General features: G+C 35.3%; 1 protein-coding gene across 1 annotated transcript in view; it reads right to left on the minus strand.

The window, feature by feature from the left end:
• GPHN (gephyrin) overlaps window positions 1–23,627 on the minus strand; it is a 728,696-nt gene that overhangs the window by 422,101 nt on the left and 282,968 nt on the right. Inside the window, exon 3 of the mRNA XM_026456013.2 lies at window positions 13,368–13,425. Coding sequence (XP_026311798.1) covers window positions 13,368–13,425 — 58 coding nt within the window. The remainder of the gene's footprint in view (window positions 1–13,367; window positions 13,426–23,627) is intronic.

Raw genomic sequence — 23,627 nt, forward strand, 5'->3', positions numbered from 1 at the left:
TTAGTTGAAAACTAGACCTGTTATGTAATATACTATAGCAACTCTGGATGCGGATTCCCCTCCTCCTCACCAGGGCTTTTTGTTGTTGTTTGCTTGTTTATTTGTTTACTGAACTGGTGATGCTATTTTAGTTAAGTCTGTTTGTACCCACTGTGAAGTTTCTGATATCATTTCTCAGACAGCTCAGTCTAGGCACTCACACAGTTACTTAGGGATGACTGTCTGTTTTAGCAGGGCTCTCTTTTATCTTTTTCTTTCCTTGATCTCTCTGTTAAGCTATCTGCCTTTTTTTGTTTTTCTACCACACTGGTTTGCTAGACTCCACTACTTTTTGGCTGACTTTTTGCACTATTGTTTTAAACAATGCCCTGGGACATAAACTGCTCCATAGTTGAATCCAATTTAACTCAAAAGAGATAGTTTTTCAGTTCAAATTTTGAGGTTCTGACCCCAAGAGGACTCTTCAGTCAACTCTTTCTCAGACTCTTTCTGGTCAACTAGCTGGTTTAGCCTCATTTATAGACTGGTTATATACCTCCTCGGAATTGCTCATCTACCATAAAAATCTCCATTGTGTTAGAGGGTGTCCTTAGCCTTGAACTCCCCAACATTCTCTTTCAAATAAGGTCAGTTCCTTTGGGAAGATAATTGGAACAAACTGTTCTTACGAACTGCCTCTCTTTCTGAACAAAATCTCTGGGCCACTGTTCAAAGTGCTGTGTAGGTATGATAGACTACAGTCTTCTATACTCAACTCTCCTGTTGTGGATGTTCTGTTCTATGAGAAAGCTGAATTAAGGGTGACTGGGGCTCCAGTATTCTAATACTGTTGAATCTGGGCTATAGCTTCCATCCTATGGAGAAGGGGTGCTGAGTAGAGCAAGGAAGTCCTGACCTTTTGGCTCCACCCATCAGAAATATAGCCACTGCAAATCAGAACTGAAGTGATGAGAAATGACAAAGGCCTGTTCACCTTAGCGACATATCATATCCCTTACTCGGGTGCTTAGGGGAGAGAAAGCCTCATACTTTAGGTCACACCGGCCCCATGAAGCTTCCAACAAGCTGAATATGAAGAAGGAATGGATCAGGCTGTGGCTAAAGTGCCACAGACTCCGTTTTACCTGATGTTTAGTGGATTTACTTTAATACATTTTTTTTTTTTTTTTCTCATTTGCTGTTGGCCCTTGAAACAATATACAGATACTTTAAGTAGATGTTTCTTTATAATTTTCATCAGTAATGCTGTTTCATTGGAGAATGGGTTCCTAGAGTTTCTCATGCACAATTTGTAGAAGTGGATCCAGTGACAACCTAATTTTTAAAAGTATCTTATATATCAATTATGTTAAAAATATAGAGAGAATTTAAAAGTAAAAATGTATAGAATAGAGAAAATATTTATGGTAAAATGAAAATATATAAAGAAAATGTACCATTCAATAGAACAAAACAAAAATAGGATGACTAAAAATAATTTTAAAAGAAAGCTGGACATGGTGGCTCATGCCTGTAATCCCAGCACTTTTGAAAGGCAAGGCAGAAGTTTGAGTGCAGGAGTTTGAGACCAGCCTGGGTAATACAGTGAGACCCTCTGTCTATAAAAAACAAATAACGGCCGGGCATGGTGGCTCAAGCCTGTAATCCCAGCACTTTGGGAGGCCGAGACGGGCAGATCACGAGGTCAGGAGATCGAGACCATCCTGGCTAACCCTGTGAAACCCCATCCTTACTAAAAAAATACAAAAAACTAGCCGGGCGAGGTGGCGGGCACCTGTAGTCCCAGCTACTCGGGAGGCTGAGGCAGGAGAACGGCGTAAACCCAGGAGGCGGAGCTTGCAGTGAGCTGAGATCCGGCCACTGCACTCCAGCCTGGGCCACAGAGTGAGACTCTGCTTCAAAAAAAAAAAAAAAACAAATAACTTTTTATTTTGATATAATTATGGATTCTCATCTAGATAGAAAAGCCCTTCAACATCTTTTCTCCAAATGTAACAACTGCAGTACAACATCACAAACAAGAAAGAGTATAATGCAATCCACCAATTGTATTTAGATTACACCAATTTTACATTTATTCATTTGTGTGTATTTACTTCTATGCAATTTTATTATGGAAATATGTACATATGTGTGACCAACACCACAGTAAGACACAGAACACTTCCATCATACATATCCCTTGTAAAATACTTTTATATGCATAACAACCTTTCTTCCTATTTCTCCTCCCTAAACCTCTGACACTATTTTCCATGTGCAGAATTTTGGCATTTCAAAAACATGAGATACAAATGCAGTAATACAATATACAACTTTTTTTTTTCTTTTTTTTTTTTTGAGACAGAGTCTTACTTTGTCACCCAGGCTGGAGCACAGTGGTGCAGTCCCAGCTCACTGCAACCTCAACCTCTTCCTTTCAGGTTCAAGTGACTCTCCTGCCTCAGCTTCCCGAGTAGCTGGGACTACTGGGATGCACCACCATGCCCAGCTAATTTTTATATTTTTAGTAGAGACAAAGTTTCACCATGTTGGCCAGGCTGGTCTCAAACTCCTGACATCAATTGGTCTGCCCACCTTGTCCTCTCAAATTGTTGGGATTTCAGGCGTGAGATAGGCTTTTTCATCTAGCATGTCCCTGAGATTCAACAATAGTTCATTCTTTTTCCTTTTGATCACACAATAGTATTCCACAGTATGATATAATGACAGTCTGTTTGATCATTCACCCACAAAAAGACATTTTAGTATTAATAGTTTCTTGGTTTTGCTTACCTACCACCAAAATCTCCAGTGTGTTAGAGGGTGCCCTCAGGCTTGAGCTCCCCCACATTCTCTTTCAAATAAGGTAAATTCCTTTGAGAATATCATTGGAACAAACCAATGGCTAATGGTCATTGGAACAAACCAATGCCTAATGATATTGAAGAACTTTTCATGTTCTTATTTGCTATCTGTATATCCTCTTCAATGAAATGTCTCTTCATATATTTTGCCCATATTCTAATTAAATATATTGGTACTGCTAAGTTTGAGAGTTCTTTATAAATCATAGTTAGAAGCCCTTTGTTGGATACGCAGTTTGCAAATAATTTCTCCCAGTGTGTAGTTTTTTTTTTTTTTTTTTTTTTTTTTTTTGAGAAGGAGTCTCATTCTGTTGCCCAGGCTGGAGTGCAGTGGTGCCATTTGGCTCACTGCAACCTCTGCCATCCGGGTTCAAGCAATTCTCCTGCTTCAGCCTCCCGAGTAGCTGGGATTACAGGCATCCACCACCATGACTGGGTAGTTTTTGTATTTTTAGTAGAGAAAAGGTTACACCATGTTGGCCAGGGTGGTCTTGAACTCCTGACCTCAGGTAATCCACCTGCCTCGGCCTTCCAAAGTGTTGGGATTACAGGAGTGTGCCACTGCACCCGGCCTGCAGTTTTTGTTTTCATTCTTTTACAGAACAAAATTTTTATATGTTGATGAGCTCCAGTTTGTGAAACTTATATTGTATGAACTGTGCTTTTTGTGTTGAGTCTAAGGCCTGTTTGTCTAGCCCCAGGTCCTAAACATTTTTGCTTTTTTTTTCTTCTGACAATTTTACAGTTTTATATTAAAGTCTACCATGTATTTTGAATTAATTTTGTAAAAAGCATGAGGCGTAGACTGAGATTCTTCTTTTTTTTCCTTGTCTGTTGATTTCCAATTGTTCCAGCACCATTTGTTGAAGTCTATTCTCCACTGAACTGCTTTTGCACCTTTATTAAAAACAAATTGAATATATTTGTATAAGCCTACTATAGGTTCTCTATTCTGTTTCATTGATTTATGTTTTTATTTCTCTGCCAATACTATACCATCTTGAATACTGTAGATACAGAATGAAACTTTCATTGGGTAGAGTTATTCTTTCCACTTTATTCTTTCTAAAAATTGTCTTAGCTGTTCTAGGTTTTGTGTTTTTCCATATACTTTTAGAATAAATTTATACAATTTTATAGCCACAAAACACTTGCTGGGATTTTGATAGGTATAGCATTAAATTTACGGTTCAATTAGGGGAGAAATGACATCATTACTATGTTGAATTTTTCAATATGTGAACACAGAACGTGTCTTTACTCAAGTGTCCTTTTATTTCTTTATTGTTTGCCAGTTTTTGCATAAGGATAACATATGTGTGCTTGTAAGTTTGTATCTAGATATTTTCTTTTCTTTTGAACAATTGTAAATGGTGTTATTTTAAATTTCAGTTTCCAAATGTTTGTTTATAGTATATAGAAATCTAATTGAATTATTTTCCTTTTTGTGTTTATCTTATATGCCACAAAGCAGCTAAAATTACTTATTCTTATAGTAATATTTTCCTATGCAGATAATTGAGTGGTTTGCAAACAAGGAGTTTTATTTCTTACTTTCTAATCTATGTGCTTTTAGCACATATTCTTGCCTTATTGTGCTACCTAGCATTTCTAGTACTATGTTGAATAAAAGTAGTGAGAGAAGATATTATTGCTTTGTTTCCAATTTTTGAAGGAAAACACTCTTTCACCATCAAGTATGCTGTTACCTATAGGTTTTCTCTAGATGCTCTTAATCAAGTTAAGGTCCCATCTAGTCCTAGTTTGCTGAGAATTCTTATATGAATGGGTTTTGAATTTTGTCAAAAGCTATTTTTGCATCAATTAATATGATCATTTGATTTTTCATCTTTAGCTCGTTGACATGGTAGATTAGATTTATTGTTTTTCTACTACTGAAGTAGTTTTCTGTATATTTCAACTAAATCTCAAATGGTCACGGCACTTAATTCTTTTTATACATTGTTGGATTTAATTGATAATACTTTATTGAGGATTTTAGTTTGTAAGAGATATTGGTTTTCCATTTTCTTTGTTTGCACTGTCTTTCTCTGTTTTTGGTACTGATGTTATACTAGACTCATGAAAAGTATTTCCTCATCTTTTATCTTTTGGAGGAGATTGAGTAAAATTGATGATAATTCTTTCTTAAATATTTGGTAGAATTCTCCAGCGAAACCAAAAAGAAAGTCCTAAGGCTTTCTTTTTCAGGAACTTTTTCATTATGAATTTAAGTTATTTAATGACTTTTATACCATGTAGATCATCTATTTCATTTTGGTTTTAGAAGTTTGTGATTTTCGAGGAATTGGTCCATTTCTGCTAAGTTGTACAATTTATGGTCATGAAGTTTTTAACATTACCTAATTATTCTTTTAATGAATAGAAGATCTGTAGTAATTCTCCTTGTTTCATTCATGACATTGGTGATTGGGCCCTTTCTCCTTTATCTTTGCAATTTAGCAAGAGGTTTACCAATTTCTTTGAGCTTTATAAACAAGGAGATTTTATTTCACTGATTATTGTTTTCCTGTTTTCAATTTTATTTATTTCAACACTTAAATATATTTTGCTCTTCTTTTCTCCTAGTTTCTGGAGGAAAAAACTTAGATTACTGATTTGAGAACTTTCCTCTTCTCTTAATGTCTGCATTGCATATAATATTTCCTCTCAGCCTTGCTTTCACTGCTTTCCAGATTTTTTGATGTGTTATATTTTCATTTTCGATTTGATTGTGCAAATTTTTAAAATTTCATTTGAGACATCTTATTTGATTATTTACTAAAGTATATTTTAATTTCCTCTTGCATATATTAGAGCTTTTCCTGATATTTTTCTGTTTTTTTCTCTTTCTGGTTTGGTTCTATTATGGTCAGAGGACATACTTCTGCACAATTGCAATTTTTAAGTACTGTTTTGGTTTATGACTAAGGATATGGTTTTCCAAGGTAAATGTTTCATGTGTCCTTGAAAAAAATGTGTGTTGTTTAATTTTAGGTGGAGCATTCTGTATATTTCAGTTTTTAGCACACATACTTTTAAGATCACTGCTTTCCTGGTAGATTGAGCCTTTCACAGTATGGGATATCCTCTCTGTCTCCAGAATTTTTCTTGTTCCGAAGTCTACTTGGTCTGATATTAATATAGTCACTAATGCTTTTTAAATTTTATTTATTTACTTATTTTTGAAATGGAGTCTCACTCTGTCACTTAGGCTGGAGTGCAGTGGTGCGATCTCGGCTCACTGCAACCTCCGCCTCCTGGGTTCAAGCAATTCTCCTGTCTCAGCCTCCCGAGTCGTGGGGACCACAGGCATGCGCCACCATGCCCAGCTAATTTCTGTACTTTTAGTAAGGACAGGTTTCACCATGTTGGCCAGGCTGGTCTAGAACTCCCGACCTCAGGTGATCCACCCGCCTTGACCTCCGCAAAGGCTGGGATTATAGGTGTAAGCCACTGTGCCCAGTCCACTCCTGCTTTTTTTTTTTAAATTTATTTTCACACATACATCTTTTGCCATCCTTCTGTATCCTACTGCTTACTACCTACTTATGTCATTGTTTTTGAAATTAGTTTCTTTAGAATGGCATTTATTGGATCATTTTTAAAAAATCCATTCTGTCAAAATCTGTCTTTTAATTGGCATATTTAGGTTATTTATATTTAAGGTATTAAGACCATAGGCCTTAAGTCTGCATTTTATTATCTATTTTCTGTTTTTGTCCTGTTTCTTTTTCCTGTTTTTATCTGCTTGCTTACTGTGAATCACTTAAATACTTTTTAGAATTCTACCTTTATTTATAGCATTTTGCGTATATTGCTTTGTATACTTTTCTTAGTGGTTGTTCTGAGTATTACAATATACAGATATAACTTACCACAATCTAACAGTAATGATATTTTATCATTCCAAGTGAAATATAGAAATCTTACCTCCATTTAGGCAACTTTACCCTTCCACATTTTAAATATGATTGTGTTAAGTATGTACATATATGGAGTACCATATTATACAGTATTATAATTGTGATTTTAAAAATTATAAGAAAATACAATCTATTGTATTGACCCATTCTGCTGTTCTCCCTTTTCTGAAGTTTCAGGCCTTTTTCTATTACTTCCTTTCTCTTTAAAGAATTTATTTATCCATTCTTTCAGAGTGGCTTTCTAGTGACAAATTCTTTTAGTTTTCTCGTCTGTGTATGTCCTTACTCATTCTTGAAGAATAACTTCATTGAATATGGCACTTGTAGTTGACAGTTCTTTTTTCCAGCACTTCAAAAATGTTGTACCACTTCGGTCTCTTGCCCCCTGTGAGTTTTCTGTATTGGTGATGGTATTTCTCAGTTCCATAATTTTCATTTGGTTCCTTTTATGATTTTTATTTATTTGGCAAGATTTTCTATTTTTTCATTTTTAAAGAGAATTCGTAGTTGCTTGTTGAAGCATTTTTATAATAGGTGCTTTAAAATCTTTGTCAGATAATTTCAACACCTGAATCTTCTTTGTGTCAGTGTCAGTAGACTGTTCTTTTCTCACTCATGCTGTGATTTTCCTTGTTCTTGGTCTGATGACTGATATTTTTATTGTCACCTAGGACATCTGGTGTTTTATATTTGAGATTATTTAATCATTTTTAGCAGATGTCTCCCATCTTGCAATGTAACATGAGGGCCTTCTGGATATGTCTGTTCAGCTTCTGCAAGGTCTCACTGACACCACTCTGGCAAAAGTGAAGCACTGATTCACACTGTTTAATTGAGGACTGTAAGGTGGAAGTACAGCTCCCCTCTTGGCTCTGCTGAGACCTTTCTAGTGAAAGCTGACATTACCTTGCTCCGCTGTTGATACCAAGTAGGGGCGCATGCTAATACCAAGGGTGGGGGAGAGTAGATGGTTGACTCATATTGTGAGCAGAAGTACCAATAGCCCCACCTTGCTTAGTCTTGTTGCTACAGCTGGGGGTAGAGGTTTGCCTGTCTGCCAGGCCTTCCCCTTAAATGGGAAAGGAAAGGTGAAACAGTGGTGACTAGCTCTACTTTGTGCTGCCTTGTTAAGTTTCACTGCTATTGAATGGGGATGGCAGCTCAGCTCATCACTGGACTCCACTGATACTACCCTGCTGGGAAAATTGGAGCACAGCTTGTTTCCACTGGGCTGGTGACAGATCAACTGCTGCTTGGTTTCAACTTTGATATCATATCCAGGAAATCAGAGTGACATCTGCTCTGCCAGGTCAAAGATGGAAGAATAGATCCCTACTCAGCCCTGCTGCCACCACCAGGTGAGGGATTCAGAACTATGCCACTTACTTCTGTGGGATGGCAGGGGGTGATGTGGAGTATCAGCTGCCAGCTTGACTCAACTGAAACTGTAAGGGAACTGAATAGTTTTCCCATTGATGCTTAGCTGTAGTAGGGCAAATATTGCTGAAAAGCCATTCTTGCCTCTTAGGTGAGCCTTGTCCTGGTCTGTTGGCTAAACAGATAGGCTCTTGTAGGGACATTTTTTGTTTATGCCAACCGTTGGTGGTTCCACGTTGAAGGCTTTCTTCAGTATCCTCTCCAGAATATACAGGAGATAATAAAGAAACCCAAATAATTCACTGCATGTCATTTCTTAATTCCTGAGGTTCCCAGGTAGTCTGCCTTCTTCTTTCTATCTTTCAGAATCTTTCTTTCTTTCTTTTTTTTTTTTTTTGAGACATAGTCTCGCTTTGTCACCCAGGCTGAAGTGCAGTGGACCCATCTTGGCTCACTGCAAGCTCTGCCTCCCAGGTTCATGCCATTCTCCTGCCTCAGCCTCCCAAGTAGCTGGGACTACAAGTGCCCGCCACCATGCCCGGCTAACTTTTTTGTATTTTTAGTAGAGATGGGGTTTCACCGTGTTAACCAGGGTGGTCTTGATCTCCTGACCTCATGATCCGCCCGCCTCAGCCTCCCAAAGTGCTAGGATTACAAGCGTGAGCCCCTGCGCCTGGCCCAGAATCTTTCTATGTTTATTTTATAATGCCTAGGCATTTTGGATCTGGAAGGAATGAAGCTACTCCATCTTGGCTGGAACTGGAAGTCTCCTCAGCAGGAATACTTTTGAAAAACGACAGAGATATTATGATGTTATCTGGAGCAATCAATACATGAGCCAATAAAACAAAAAAGAAAAACACAGGACCTTTCCTACTATGCTAAAAAAGCACTATAATCAAAACCATACAGGCTGAGAAAAGAATAAATAGATTAATGGAACAGAAGTTCAGGAAAAGACAGACTTATGTATGTTTGTGTCCTAAATTGGAAAATTTAGTATATGATACATGAGGCAATTCAAACCAGTGGGGAAAAAATGGGATTTTTCATTAACAATTATCCCTCAGGACTTTTCCCATGGGCTGGAAAAACAAAGACACATTTTTAAAATATTATATCAATTTAGTCATCTCACATATAAATCAAATCTATACTAATATATGTTGCAGATAGATTAAAGAATATTTAAATATAGCTATTTAAAATAAATGCATTCAAGATGGTAGTGTAAATTGGCATAACTACTTTAAAAAAGTGAGATTTCATTCAGGAAAGTTGAAGATACATGTTTCTTAATACCCAGGAATTCCACTCTTCAGTATACACCTCAGAGAAACTTATACATGAGTACCAGGATGCTCTTACAATAATGTTTATAGCATCACTTTTCATAATTGTCACAAATGGAAACAAGCTAAATATTCAACAGTAGGATGTCTCAGTGATCTGTGGTACATGGTGTATTTTACAATTAAACAAAGACATTAGTTACAGTCAATAACATGAATGAATCCTACAAAAAGGGATAAAAAAGCAAGGCACAAAAAAACTGCATACAATATGATTCAATTCATATGAAGTTCAAAGACAGCAAACATAAATTGTAATGTTTAGGGATGTGTATATAGGTGGTAAAACGGAACAAAAGCAAGGAATTGATAATGATAAAAATCATAATGTAGGCCAGACGCAGTGGCTCACGCCTGTAATCCCAGCACTTTGGGAGGCTGAGATGCGTGGATCACTTGAGGTCAGGAGGTTCGAGACCAGCCTGGCCAACATAGTGAAACCCTGTCTCTACTAAAAATACAAAAATTAGCTGGGTGTGGTTGTGCATACCTGTAGTTCCAGCTACTCGGGAAGCTGAGGCAGGAGAATTGCTTGAACCTGGGAGGCAGAGGTTGCAGTGCACTGAGATTACGCCACTGCACTCAAGCCCAGTTGACAGAGACTCCGTATCAAAAAAAAAAAAAATCAGAATAGTGGTTACATCTAGGGTGAAAAAGGGACTTCTGATTGGGCCAGGAATTTATTCACTCTTTATATGGCTAAGGGCTAAGAATCCATTCACTGTTTTGAAGTGATTTACTACAATCAATAAATATATGTTTAATTAAAAAAATTTATGAACTAGATAATTTCTGGTGCTAAAAAATTGTGAAAGATTCCCACATCTGCCAAAATGTGATTTATGTTTAATCAGTCATATTATTTTAATAGCAAAAATACATATGCATATTTATTTTATACATGGTATATACTATAGATAGTGTATCAAATTGAAACTCAATTGTTCTGTTTAGACAATTTAACATTACTCAGATACTACACAACTGAATGAACATTACATCCGTATGCTTCACATTCCTTTCCATCAAAACAAAAATGATTATAACTGATTTTAGCTGAAAATGCTAATGTGCCATCAAATATTGGTGAAATGTTTTAGAACAGTTTTTCTTTGAGTACTCTGAAAGCAAGATGAATTCTTCATTTTTTTTTATGCCTCAAGCCTCAAACTCTCTGAAGTTATTTTAGATATAATACCAGTAATCGATGGAAAAATTATGTTACCTACCATCCATGAATCCTGCTTTTTTTTTTAAAGGAATCTCCTGAGGGATAACTCTTATAACTCTAAAATAAAACAAGCATGCACAATGACAAAAACTGATTCCTTTAGGAAAAAAATCACTATTTAAAAATAGGCAACATTCCTGTTAATTAATTAAACTAATTAAAGAATATATTAATACTCTGCCTTTAGGGTAAGTCTTCCTTAAGGCTGCATCTTCAGCCCAATTTTAATACCTCATATAACTTTTCTGTGAGATTCCATTCACTGACTAGCATGGCCTCAATTAACTCTCTTGTATGAGGACAAACCTTAATATCAATTACTAGATTGTATTTCTTTTCTGAGTTCCAGGCTGATTTATCCAATGACTTATTGGATATTTGGTAATCTGAGAGGGACCTCAAACTCAGTAAGTCCAAAACATCCTTTTTCCTATTAATAATATTCTGTCTCCAAAACATCCTTCTTAAGTTAACAGCAACACCATCTACTCAATTTCCCAAGCCAGAAATCTGAGTCAATCTCTCCATTTTCCCCTAAACATCCAATAAATTATCAAGTATTGTTGATTCTACTTTCTTAAATAATATTTTTCAAATCTTATTTTCTTCTCTAGCCTTACTGTCAATGCTTAAGTTCAGGTTCTAATCATTTTGTGCCTACATTCCTGCAACCTGGTCTCCTTCCATCTAGGTAAAACCTCTTCTCTGCTGAAATCATTTTTCTCACTCATCATAGTAAGGCTTTAAAAAAGTACCAAAATGATTATGTTACTTTCTTCCTTAAAAATCACATAAAGGAATCCCATAATTTTCAGGATCAAAACCAAACTTTTTAACATGGGATAAAGGCCTGCTTCCAGCCCTTTATCTTACCAGTCTTTAGTTATACCCTATAATCTGGTATCCTATTATTTCATGTTTATGCTTCTGTATAAAACTCCAATTTCCTGGGGGTTACCTCTTGGAAAGACTTTGCTGATTTACTTTTTCCAATGTCCAGGTGTCCCTCCTATGTATTTCCATAAAACTCTTGGTTTACCTTCATCAGTTAACACATATTTTAATTGTATTATCAGAGAGGGTGCCTTTATAATACGTAATTTCAATTCAATATTCTTTACATAAATGTAGCTTAATTATTTATATATTTATTAATTGCTTAAAGTTTCTAGAGTTCAATTTTTGAGTCATTATATAATGTATTTCAAGAAGTAATATCCTCATGCTTTTCCAACCCTTTAACAAACTTGATGATATTTTTAGAAGTCATCACTGAATGTCAAAAAAAATCTTTATTCATTTCAATTTCCTCATACGAAAAATGAGAGACCTGGATTAGACCTAAAGTTCCTCCTAGCTAAAATATTTTATGAGTTCACACAAAGTTGGAATAAATTTCTTGAAAAATTTTTTAAAGCTAGAATATTAATTACCACATTAATTTCTGATTACATTGGAACACTTGGCATATTGAAGCTAATAGTGTATCATATAATGGATCAATGGGCTTACTCCATTTAAAAATAATGCAAACAAATTACAAGATTTTTTTCTTTTTAAAAATGTCCCTTGAGGCCAGGAGCAGTGGCTCACGCCTTAATCCCAGCACTTTGGGAGGCCGAGGTGGGTGGATCACCTGAGGTCAGGGGTTCAAGACAATCCTGGCCAACTTGGCGAAAACCTGTCTCTACTAAAATAAAAAAAAAAAAAAATATTAGCCGGGTGTGGTGGCACGTGCCTATAATCCAAGCTACTTGGGAGGCTGAGGCAGGATAATCACTTGAACCCGGGAGGTTGGAGGTTGCAGTGAGCTGAGATCATGCCACTGCACTGCAGCCTGGATGACAGAGCGAGACTCTGTCTCAAAAAAAAAAAAAAAAAAAAAGCCCCTTGAGTCATAGAATAATTATTTTGAATTGAATTTGAATTTACTGAAAGATTTGAATTTATTGAACTTGATATTGAAAAGTTTAATCAAATCAAGCTTAATGATTTGTTGAGATCTTTACATGTCATTGTTAACATTTAACCAGTATTGTTTATCCTTCATTATTACTATCCAATTATTCAATCTTGCTTTTGAAAAAAACAATATATTATGTTAGGAGATTAATATTCACTAAGACTTAGTAAAATGTTACAGACAGAAGAATGTCATAATGCTCTAATTTTTAAAGAGTAAGTTAATTTTTCATTACTGTAATGTAAATTCTCAATTGAAATTGGCATACTGTGTTTTCAAAGGAACCCAGAAAAATATGTACGAAAAGACAGATATTATTTAAAAGTTGTGAAGGCTTATAGGGAAAAGAAATTGCAACAAGATAAAAAGATAATCCATTATGCACACCAATGCTTATATACAGTGTTTTCATATGTAGACTTTCAATGAACTGCACAGGAAAGGGTTCCTTTATGATTCTCCTAATATTTTAGTCACAAATTCATTGCAAATAGCAGATAAGTCTGATGGTGATTATCTGATACATATAAATTTTTAATTCAACTATGATAACTTAGAATTAAATAATATTCTAACATAGCCAAAGATCAATGGCATAAAGAAAAAGCAATTCTTCCCTACCCCTCATCAAGATGCTAAGTCTTTGTAGAGGTGAAAAACGCCATACTATACCTTGATTTCTTCTATTTCGTCTGGTACTATCTTGTATGCTGATATAGTCCCACCCAACCTGAAATTAGGAGAAGAAAATATTCTCAAAACCAGCAATAGTGTTTTAAAACTATAAAAGATTTCTGCCATTACCATCAGAATGCTACCAATAATTCCCAGTATTCACCCCAACAACCATAGAGGAAAAACAAACATTTTGTGCATACATTTTCCATGTATTAGTTTAAAAGAGGTAGATAATGAATGACTACCGAAAGAGAAAATATTGTTTATTTTTATCCATAACTAAACACCTCTTATTGATGACTTTAATAATGCTGAAACTCACTTTTACTGCTGTATTCTGTCACAGCTAACATGCATCAGGAACTGACAGCAAACATGTTTGACTTTTTTAAGAAAGAAATCATAGCTTTTTACTTTTTATAGTAGCTTTAGGTTTACAGAAAAATAGAGAAGAGCATTTACATATTCCCGCCCTCCCTTCTCCATGACTTTGTTTCCCTTGTTATTAACATCTTGCATTAGTGTGTGTGGTACATGTGCTACAACTGGTGAACGAACATTGATTTTGCTCCTTTTTTCAAGTAATTTGAACTGGGAGTCAGAGAGATGTGTGTGCCCAGCACTGTCCAAGGGGAAGAGATGAGAATTTGGGAGTTACAGATAATTTAATCCTTAAAGACAGTGATGCCATTATATGTCATATTCACCTGTTTGAAATATTTTTTAGAAAGCAACTAAGCTTCATATAAGATCATGTGCTAGGTATGTATCATATATTATCTAATTTAATCCTTGCAATTATCTCTATTATAAAAATGGGGAAATTGAGAAAGGAACATTCAGTAATTTTTCTTAAGTAACTGAAGGAACTAGCAAATGAATGAGTTGAGATGTACAAAAGTATAAACTATACACCAGATTTTGAATACTTAGTATGAAAAAGAGAATAATTTTAATATATTGATTACATGTTAAAATAACATTTTAGACATATTGGGTTAAATATATTATTAAGGTTAATTTCATCTGTTTCTTTTCACTTTTTAAAATGTGGCTACTTAGAAACTTTAAAATTACATACAGGGTTGTGGTCCCCATTACATCTCTATCAGGTACTCTAGGCTAATACACTCCAAATTACCTAACTGCCTTTGTTTTAATTCAGTGCTTACCAAGGAACTTTCTGATTACTTATCTAAGCTTGTAAGCACCTCAGTAACAAAAAAAGGAGTATCATATGTAAGAGACTTATGTATTCTGGGCCCTTTAGGATATCTCCTCTCCCAAATGTAAAATAATAAATACCATTCTGGTTTCCATTAAAAAAAAATCCAACCAAATGATTTGTATTAAATATGCATTAAAACTCTTTAATATTTATTACCATTTATTCTTACTAAAGAAACTGGTGTTCAAATCTTACGTCACCAGGCTGGAGTGCAGCGGCGTGATCTTGGCTCACTGCAACTCCGCCTCCCAGGTTCAAGCGATTCTCCTGCCTCAGCCTCCCGAGTAGCCGGGATTACAGGCACGCACCACCACGTCAGCTAATTTTTGTATTTTTAGTAGAGACAGGGTTTCACCATGTTGGTCAGGATGGTCTCGATCTCCTGCCCCTGCCTCAGCCTCCCGAAGTGCGTATTCAGATCTTGATTTGAGAATTATTTCTTACACTTAAAATACCATAATTAAATGGTGGAAACACAAATGAATTTTAACTTAATTCACTTCATATGAGGTATAGCAGTAATGTAACAAACAAGATCATAGTAAGATAGGTATATGATCAAGTGGCTAAATAAATGGAGGAAACTTGGAAGAATTCCATATTATGCTGAACATAGAAATGAGAAAGAAGATGAAAACTGAGGTAAAAACCAGAAAAAAATCCCAGAATATAGAAACAATCTAGAAAAAAACTAATAGAAACAAGTGAGGCATATACATTATTAAAAACACCTGTTCACTAATAAACCTACTTCAGCCCATCATTTCTTTCCATTACCTGACTATAACCAAAATAAGGATCACTTTACCAACTAGTAGTTTTTACCTTTGAACTGATTTCTGAAAATGACATTTCTATTTTTTCATGACTTCATTAAACACAGATAGTTTAATATGCTATCAGTATTGCACAGTTACTGCACTGAGGCCTAGATAATAACTCACTCCAAATTTCATGTTCTTTCTATTCCATTACACTGTCCTTCTCATTGTTGAAGAAAGAATTCACTCTGGTGTAAAATATAGTTCTATTTTACTCTGGTCAATATATAAAAATAGTATTACATTGGCAGTGATAGTGGTAGTAATAGTTGAAATACTACACGTAAAAAAATATATATATATCTCTCTCTATATATATATTTTTTGAGACAGAGTCTTGCTCTGTTGCCCAGGGTGGAGTGCAGTGGTGCGATCTCAGCTCACTGCAACCTCCGCCTTCTGGGTTCAAGTGATTCTCCTGCCTCAGTCTCCTAAGTAGCTGGGACTACAGGCACATGCCACCACACCTGACTAATTTTTATATTTTTAGTAGAGATGAGGTTTCACCATGTTGGCCAAGATGGTCTCATCTCCTGACCTCGTGATCCACCTGCCTTGGCCTTCCAAAGTGCTGGGATTACAGGCAGGAGCCATCACGTCTGGCTGCATTTTGACCATTTTAAAGTGTGCAATTCAGTGGCATTAAATACATTCACAGTATTGTATATCATTACTATTTCCAAAACATCTGCATCACTCAAAACAGAAACTGTAAACATTAAGCAGTAATTCTTCATTTACCTCTTACCCCAGCTCCTGGTAACCTCTAATTTACTTTCTGTTTCTGCGAATTTGCCTGTTCTAGACACGTCACGTAAGTGGAATCATACAAAATTTGTCCTATTGTGTCTGGCTTATATCATTAAGCATAATGTTTTCAAAATTATTTCATGTTGTAACATGTAGCAGAATTTTATTCCCTTTTATGGCTGAATAATACTTCGTTACATATGCATACTACATTTTATTTATCCATTCAGCTGTTAATGGATGCTTGGATTATTTCCATATTTTGACTATTGTGAATGATGTCATTATGATGAACACGGGCATATAAGTGTCTGTTTGAGTCCCTCTTTTTAATTTTTTGGGGAATATACCTAGGAGGTAGAATTGCTTCGTCATTCTATGTCTAGCTTTCTGAGAAACCACCAAGTTGTTTTTCACAGTGGCTGTATTATATATTCCTATGAGCAATATATGAGGGTCCAATTTCCACATCCTTGTCAAAGTTGCTATTTTCATTATTTTTTAATGGCCATCCTAGTGGGTGTGAAGTAGCCTCTCATTGTGGCTTGAATTTGCATTTCTCTAATGACTAGTGATGCTGAGGATCCTTTTATCTTTTACTGGCCATTTGTGTTATCTTTGGAGAAATTCAAGTCCTCTACCCGTTTAAAATTTGTTTTTTTGTAGTTGTTGAGTTGTTCGAGTTCTTTACATATTTTGAATTTTAAACCCTTATCAGATACAAGGTTTTAAAATATTTCTCCCATTCTATAGGTTGTCTTTTCACTTTCTTGATAATGTTGTTTGATGCACAAAACTTAAATTCTGACGAAGTCTACTTCATCTATTTTTTTCTTTTGTTGCTCATGTTATTAGTGTCATATATACAAATCCACTGCCAAACCCAAGGCAATAAAGATTTATCCCTGTTTTCTTCAAAGAGTTTTATGGTTTTAGCTCTTGTATTTAGGTCATTAATCCATTTAGAGTTCATTTTTCTATATGGTGTGAGGTATGGTTTCAAGTTATTTATTTTCCATGTTAAAATCTGGTTGTCGAGGAAATTTCCTTTCTTAAAGCTATGGTCAAGCTTTGACTTGGCACCCTTGTCAAAATTCAATTGGCCACAGATGCATGGGTTCATTTCTATATCTTCAGTTGTATTCCATCGGTCTATAGGTCTTTATGTCAATACCACGCTGTCTTGATTACTCTAAGCTTTGTAGTAAGTTTTGAAGTTCGGAGGTGTGAGTCTGCCAATATTTTCCTTTTTCAAAACTGTCTTGACTACTTAGGACCCCTTGAAATTTTAGGGACCTCATAGAAATTTTAGGTTTGGCTTTTCCATTTCTGAAAAAGAAATGACTACTAGAATATTGATAGGAACTATATTGAGTCTGTAGATAACTTTGGGTAGTACTGACATTTTAAAAATATTAACTTGGTCAGGCATAGTGGCTCATGCCTGTAATCCCAGCACTTTGGGAGGTCGAGGCGGACAGACCATGAGGTCAGGAGATAGAGACCATCCTGGCTAACACGGTGAAAACTCTGTCTCTACCAAAAATACAAAAAATTAGCTGGGCGTGGTGGCGGGTGCCTGTAGTCCCAGCTACTCGGGAGGCTGAGGCAGGAGAATGGTGTGAACCCGGGAGGCGGAGCTTGCAGTGAGCCAAGACGGCGCCACTGCACTCCACCCTGGGCAACAGAGTGAGACTCCATCTCAAAAAACAAACAAAAAAATTAACTCTTTCATTCCATAAACATGAGATACTTTTCCACTTATTTAGGTCTTCTTTAATTTCCTTCAGCAATATTTTGTAATTTTCAATGTCTTTCATCTCCTTGGTTAAATTTATTTCAAGGGATTTTCAGATGCTATTTTAAATGGAATAGTTTTTATTTCCAGTTTGGATTTATTGCTGGCATATAGAAACACAAACGATTTTTGTGTACTCAGCTTGTATCCTGCAACTTTGCTGAACTCATTTATTGGCTCTAGTAGCTTTCTTGTGATAAAAAACGTTTTATATGTAGCAGCATGTTATCTGTGAACAGACATAGTTTTACTTCTTCCTTTTCAATGTAGATGCCTTTTTTTCTTTGTCTGCCTGTTCTGACTAGAACCTGCAGTACAATGGTGAACAGCAGTTCAGGAAATAGGAACTGCTATTTCAGCAGTGAAAACAGGAATATCTGCCTTGTTCCTGATATAAGGAGAAAACCTTTTTCTCATCACTGAGTATAATGATGTTAGCTGTGGGCTTTTTATAGATGCCTATTTACCAGGTTAAGGAAATTCCCTTCTTTTCTTGCTGTTCTGCATGTTTTTACCATAGAAGTGTGTTGTTGGATTTTTGTTAAGTTTTTTGTCAAATAAGATGATCATGTTTTTTGTTTTCATTCATTCTATTAACATAGTATATTACAGTAATTGATTTTCTTACGTTGAACCACTCTTGCATTCCTGGTATATTCCTAATTGGTCATAGTATATAATCCTTTTAATATGCTGTTGCATTCCGTTTGCTAGTGTTTTCGCATCTATATTCACAAGGGATACTGATATGTAATTTTCCTTTCTTGTGATGTGTTAATCTGGCTTTGGTAGCAAAGTAATGCTGGCCTCACAGAATAAGAAAGCATTCTCTCCTCTTATATGTTTCAGAAGAGTTTAGGACAGACTGGTGTTAATTCTTTTGGGTAATTCATTGGTTTCTAAGAATTTGTCCATTTCATCTAAATTATCTAATTTGTTGGCATACAATTGTACATAGTATTCTCTTATAATCCTTTTTATTTCTGTAAGGTCAGTAGTAATGTTCCCACTTTAATTTCTGATTTTAGTGTTTGATCTTCTCAATTTTTCCCTAAGTCAACCTGGCTAACAGTTTGTCAATTTTGACGATCTTTTCTTTTCTTTTTTTCTGAGAGGAGTCTCGCTCTGTTGCTCAGGGTGGAGGGCAGTGGTATGATGTCAGCACTGTAACCACCGCCTCCTAGGTTCAAGAGATTCTCCTACCTCAGCCTCCCAAGTAGCTGGGATTACAGGTGCCTGCCACCATGCCTGGCTAATTTTTGCAGTTTTAGTGGAGATGGGGTTTCACCATGTTGGCCAGGTTGGTCTCGAACTCCTGACCTCAGGTGATCCACCAACCTTGGCCTCCCAAAGTGCTGGGGTTACAGGCATGAGCCACAGTGCCTGGCTAGTGATATTTTCAAAGAAACAAGTTTTGATTTCTGTTACTCCTTATTTTTTGATTATTTCAACTCTAATCTTTATTGCCCTCTTTTGTTTCATTACGGCCTTCAAATGTGTTTAGCTATTTTCTTTTATGTTTTCTTCTAGTGAATCATTTTGACTCCCTTTTAATTTCCTTTTGTCTATATCTTTTAGATATTTTCTTTGTGATTATCATGGGAAAGAAATATATTTAACACTGTAAATTTATAACAATGTAGTTTGAGTTGATACTAACTTAACTTCAATATCATACAACATCCCTGCTCCTACATAGCTCCATCTGCTAGTTTGGGTTTGTTTTCTCTTCTTTTTCTAGTTCATCAAGGTATAAGGTTAAGGTAATTTAAGATGCTTCTACCTTTTTAATGTAATTTTCCCCTGAGCACTGCTTTCACCACATTCCATAAGTTCTCACATGTTGTGTTTTTGTTTTCATTTGCCTCAAGGTATTTTTGAATTATATGTGTGATTTCTTCTTTAAACCACTGGTTATTTAAGAGTTTAATTTCTCCATATTGTAAATTTTCTAATTTCTAATTCCTTTTTTTTGTTTTGGTTGAGTTTTAGATTTATTCTTTTGTGCTTTGTAAGATTTCAATCTTTTTAAATGTATTGAGAGGTTTTTTTTTTGTGTGTGGGGGGGGGGGGGCTAATATTACCATTTATCCTGTAGAATGTTCTATGCCTTCTTTTGTGTATTATCAGCAATTGCAAAATAAAACATGAATACATGTGGCTCTCCTTACTCTATTAAATGTCATAATACATTTATTACCTTAATATAAGTTCCTTTAATATATTTTCAATTTTACTACTTTTCTGAATGACATATCATTATGATTAAAATTAATAAATATGTAGATAGTGATTACTGCCATTAAGAAACTATTCCAGAAAAAATGCTTGGTCCATGTTCATTTAAGAATAGTAATGTTGGTTGGGCACGGTGGCTCACGCCTGTAATCCCAGAATTTTGGGAGGCCAAGGCAGGCAGATCACAAGGTCAGGAGACAGAGACCATCTCGGCCAACATGGTGAAACTCTGTCTCTACTAAAATACAAAAAAATTAGCCGGATGTAGTGACATGTGCCTGTAATCCCAGCTACTTGGGAAGCTGAGGCAGGGGAATCGCTTGAACCCAGGCGGCGGAGGTTGCAATGAGTTGAGATTGCGCCACTGCCCTCCAGCCTGGTGACAGAGCAAGACTCTGTCTCAGAAAAAAAAAAAACAAGAAGTAATATTTAAAGGTAATTCAGGGTAGCTCAGAAATATTTTCATTTTCTGCCCCCATTGAAATCTGCTTTTCTTCTAGTTTACCCCAATTTTTTATGGTAAATAATTAATCATGTCAAAAATATGGAAATATTGGATGCATTCTTTTTTCTCAGTTCCTACAGCAATTAGTGACTAAGTCACTTATCTGGAAACACATTTTAATAATATCCTCATCACAGATGTTCAAGTCTAATCCTTGTAAAATATAATTTTTCAACATGCCACACCTTTAAGTAATGCATAATACCTTAACAAGTTAAATTTCCCTTATAAACCTCATTCCTGGTTCCATCTCTTGTCTCATTATTTCACAGTCCTTCTATGTTCTAGCAATGATCAATTAGTAGTTTCATAAATGTATCCATTTCTTAAACATATGTCTTCATATTACCTTTGTCCTGAATGTTCTTCTCCAGCCCACAAACTCCTAACCATCTTTGAGGATTCAATAAAACTTTCAGAAGACTTATCTGAGCTCTAGAAGCAGAGATAAGCACTTTCTCTGCTGATTGAATAGTGCCTCACTCATATCTAAATTATAGTGTTTGTCCCATTATTGTAATATTTCCTTAGAGATCTACATCCTCCATTAGATTATAAAGGTACATATAATATTTTAGTTACCTTTGCATTTCTGGCATATAATGCGTACTCAAAGCTTGGCAAATTAACAAATGTTTGGTGTATTAATGAATCATGCCAAAGGAGTTAAACATGAGAATTTTCACCAAGATTTCAGCAAATCCTTTGCCTAAAAGAAGCAGTATGTTTAATAATCTTCATCCTAAATTTTTGTCATATACCACATGATATACATTGATTTCTTTTATAAAATAATTCACAGATGTCTTTTTTTTGGGCAGTGTTTTACTCTTAAAGCTTTCACTTTGACTGAAGAAGCAAGCATGTGTTTAGTGATTTCCATAAGAAGCCAAAATATTGATTTACACATTAAAGTTTAATGAATTAGTCTTGCTTAGAACAGAATGTTCTAAAAATATCACTGTATTTGGCTTAATTCCTGCCAGAAATCATTTTAACTAAGAATCACTAACAGTATCTTATATTTTTCCCCCAGGAAGATCCTGTTGTCTGAATGATGCCAAGGATTTCAACCTCATTAACATGTTTCTATTAAATATAAAGCCAAAACTTCTAGCCTTACTTAACATACACGTACAATCAATTAATTCTATAAATGATTATTTGTAGTGCTTTCTATGCTTAAACTCCCATGGTAGAACATAAAGCCCTAGCTTCCAGTTCTAATTTTTAAAATCTAACATTGTTATAAGAAATTATATATCCTAGCAATATGGTTTATCACTGGTTTATTTTAAAATATGCAATATTAAGAAAACAAATAATAAAATTATAAAATCAAGAAATGGAGAATATCTAATTCAATGATATGTCTGTTATTGATTTATTTTAATAATTCAGCAATTATTTCTTTCTCACAGTACTTTTTGACTGAGTTACTTATTTATTTATTTTAAATTTATTTTTATTTATTTATTTTTTTGAGACGGAGTCTCGCTTTGTCACCCAGTCCTGAGTGCAGTGGTGCGATCTCAGCTCACTGCAAGATCCACCTCCCGGGTTCACGCCATTCTCCTGCCTCAGCATCCTGAGTATCTGGGAATACAGACGCCCACCAGCACGCCCGGCTAATTTTTTTATTTTTTGTAGAGACGATGTTTCACCGTGTTAGCCAGGATGTTCTCGATCAAAAAATAACAGATGCTGGTGAGGTTTCAGAGAAAAAGGAACACTTATACACTGTTGGTGGGAGTATAAACTAATTCAAGCATTGCAGAAAGCAGCGTGGCAATTCCTCGAAGAGTTGAAACAGAACTCTCATTTGATCTGCAATCCCACTACTGGGTATATACCCAAAGAAATATAAATCGTTATATCATAAAGACACATGCAATGTATATGTTCATCACAGCACTATCCACAATAGCAAAGACACGGAATCAACCTAAATGCTCATCAATGGTAGACTAAAGAAAATGTGCATATACATATACACCATGAAATACTACGCAGCCACAAAAAAAGAACAAGATAATGTCCTTTGCAGGGACTTGGATGGAGCTGGAGGCCACTATCCTAAGTGAACTAATGCAAGAACAGAAAATACCACATGTTCTAATTTATAAGCAGGAGCTAAATGATGAGAACACATGAACACATAGAGGGGAACAACACACACGGGGGTCTATTGGAGGGTGGAGCACGGGAGAAGGGAGAGGATCAGGAAAAATAACTAATGGGTACTAGGCTTAATACCTGGGTGACAACATAATCTGTACAACAAACCCCTAAGACATGAGTTTACCTATACGACAAACATGCACATGTACCCTTGAACATAAAATAAAAGTTAAAAAAGGTAACAAAATTTTTAAAAACGCTACACAGGATCAAATATTTAAAAATATTTTTTAAAACTATACCAGATGAGATCCTGACTAACACACACTTTAAGAAGTGAAAGAATAATTAGAATTAACATTTGTTATATTTCATAGATGATCGGTAATTATTGTAAGTACTCTAGCGTTATCTATATGCTTCACTGTCTTGAGACAGAATCACACCTCTTCAGCCTCATGTCCCAGTATTACAATCGTCCCTTATTCCACTTCAGTATACTTACTAAAGTTTCAACAATTCAAAGTCACAAATAGCTGACCAAAGATGCAAACTTTTACACATATCCACATTTTTCTACACACTGTCTAAAATGCTCTTCTCTAATGATCCTAGCAGACAAATATATATATATATATATATATACACACACACACACACACACTTGTATATTATACACTTGTATAATATTATATATTATAATATATATATATTATATATTTATATTATATATATTATATAATATACATTTGTATATATACACTTGTATATTTTATATATATTATATATATAC

Source organism: Piliocolobus tephrosceles, chromosome 6 (genome assembly GCF_002776525.5).
Source record: "Piliocolobus tephrosceles isolate RC106 chromosome 6, ASM277652v3, whole genome shotgun sequence".
NCBI classification, from domain to species: domain Eukaryota; kingdom Metazoa; phylum Chordata; class Mammalia; order Primates; family Cercopithecidae; genus Piliocolobus; species Piliocolobus tephrosceles.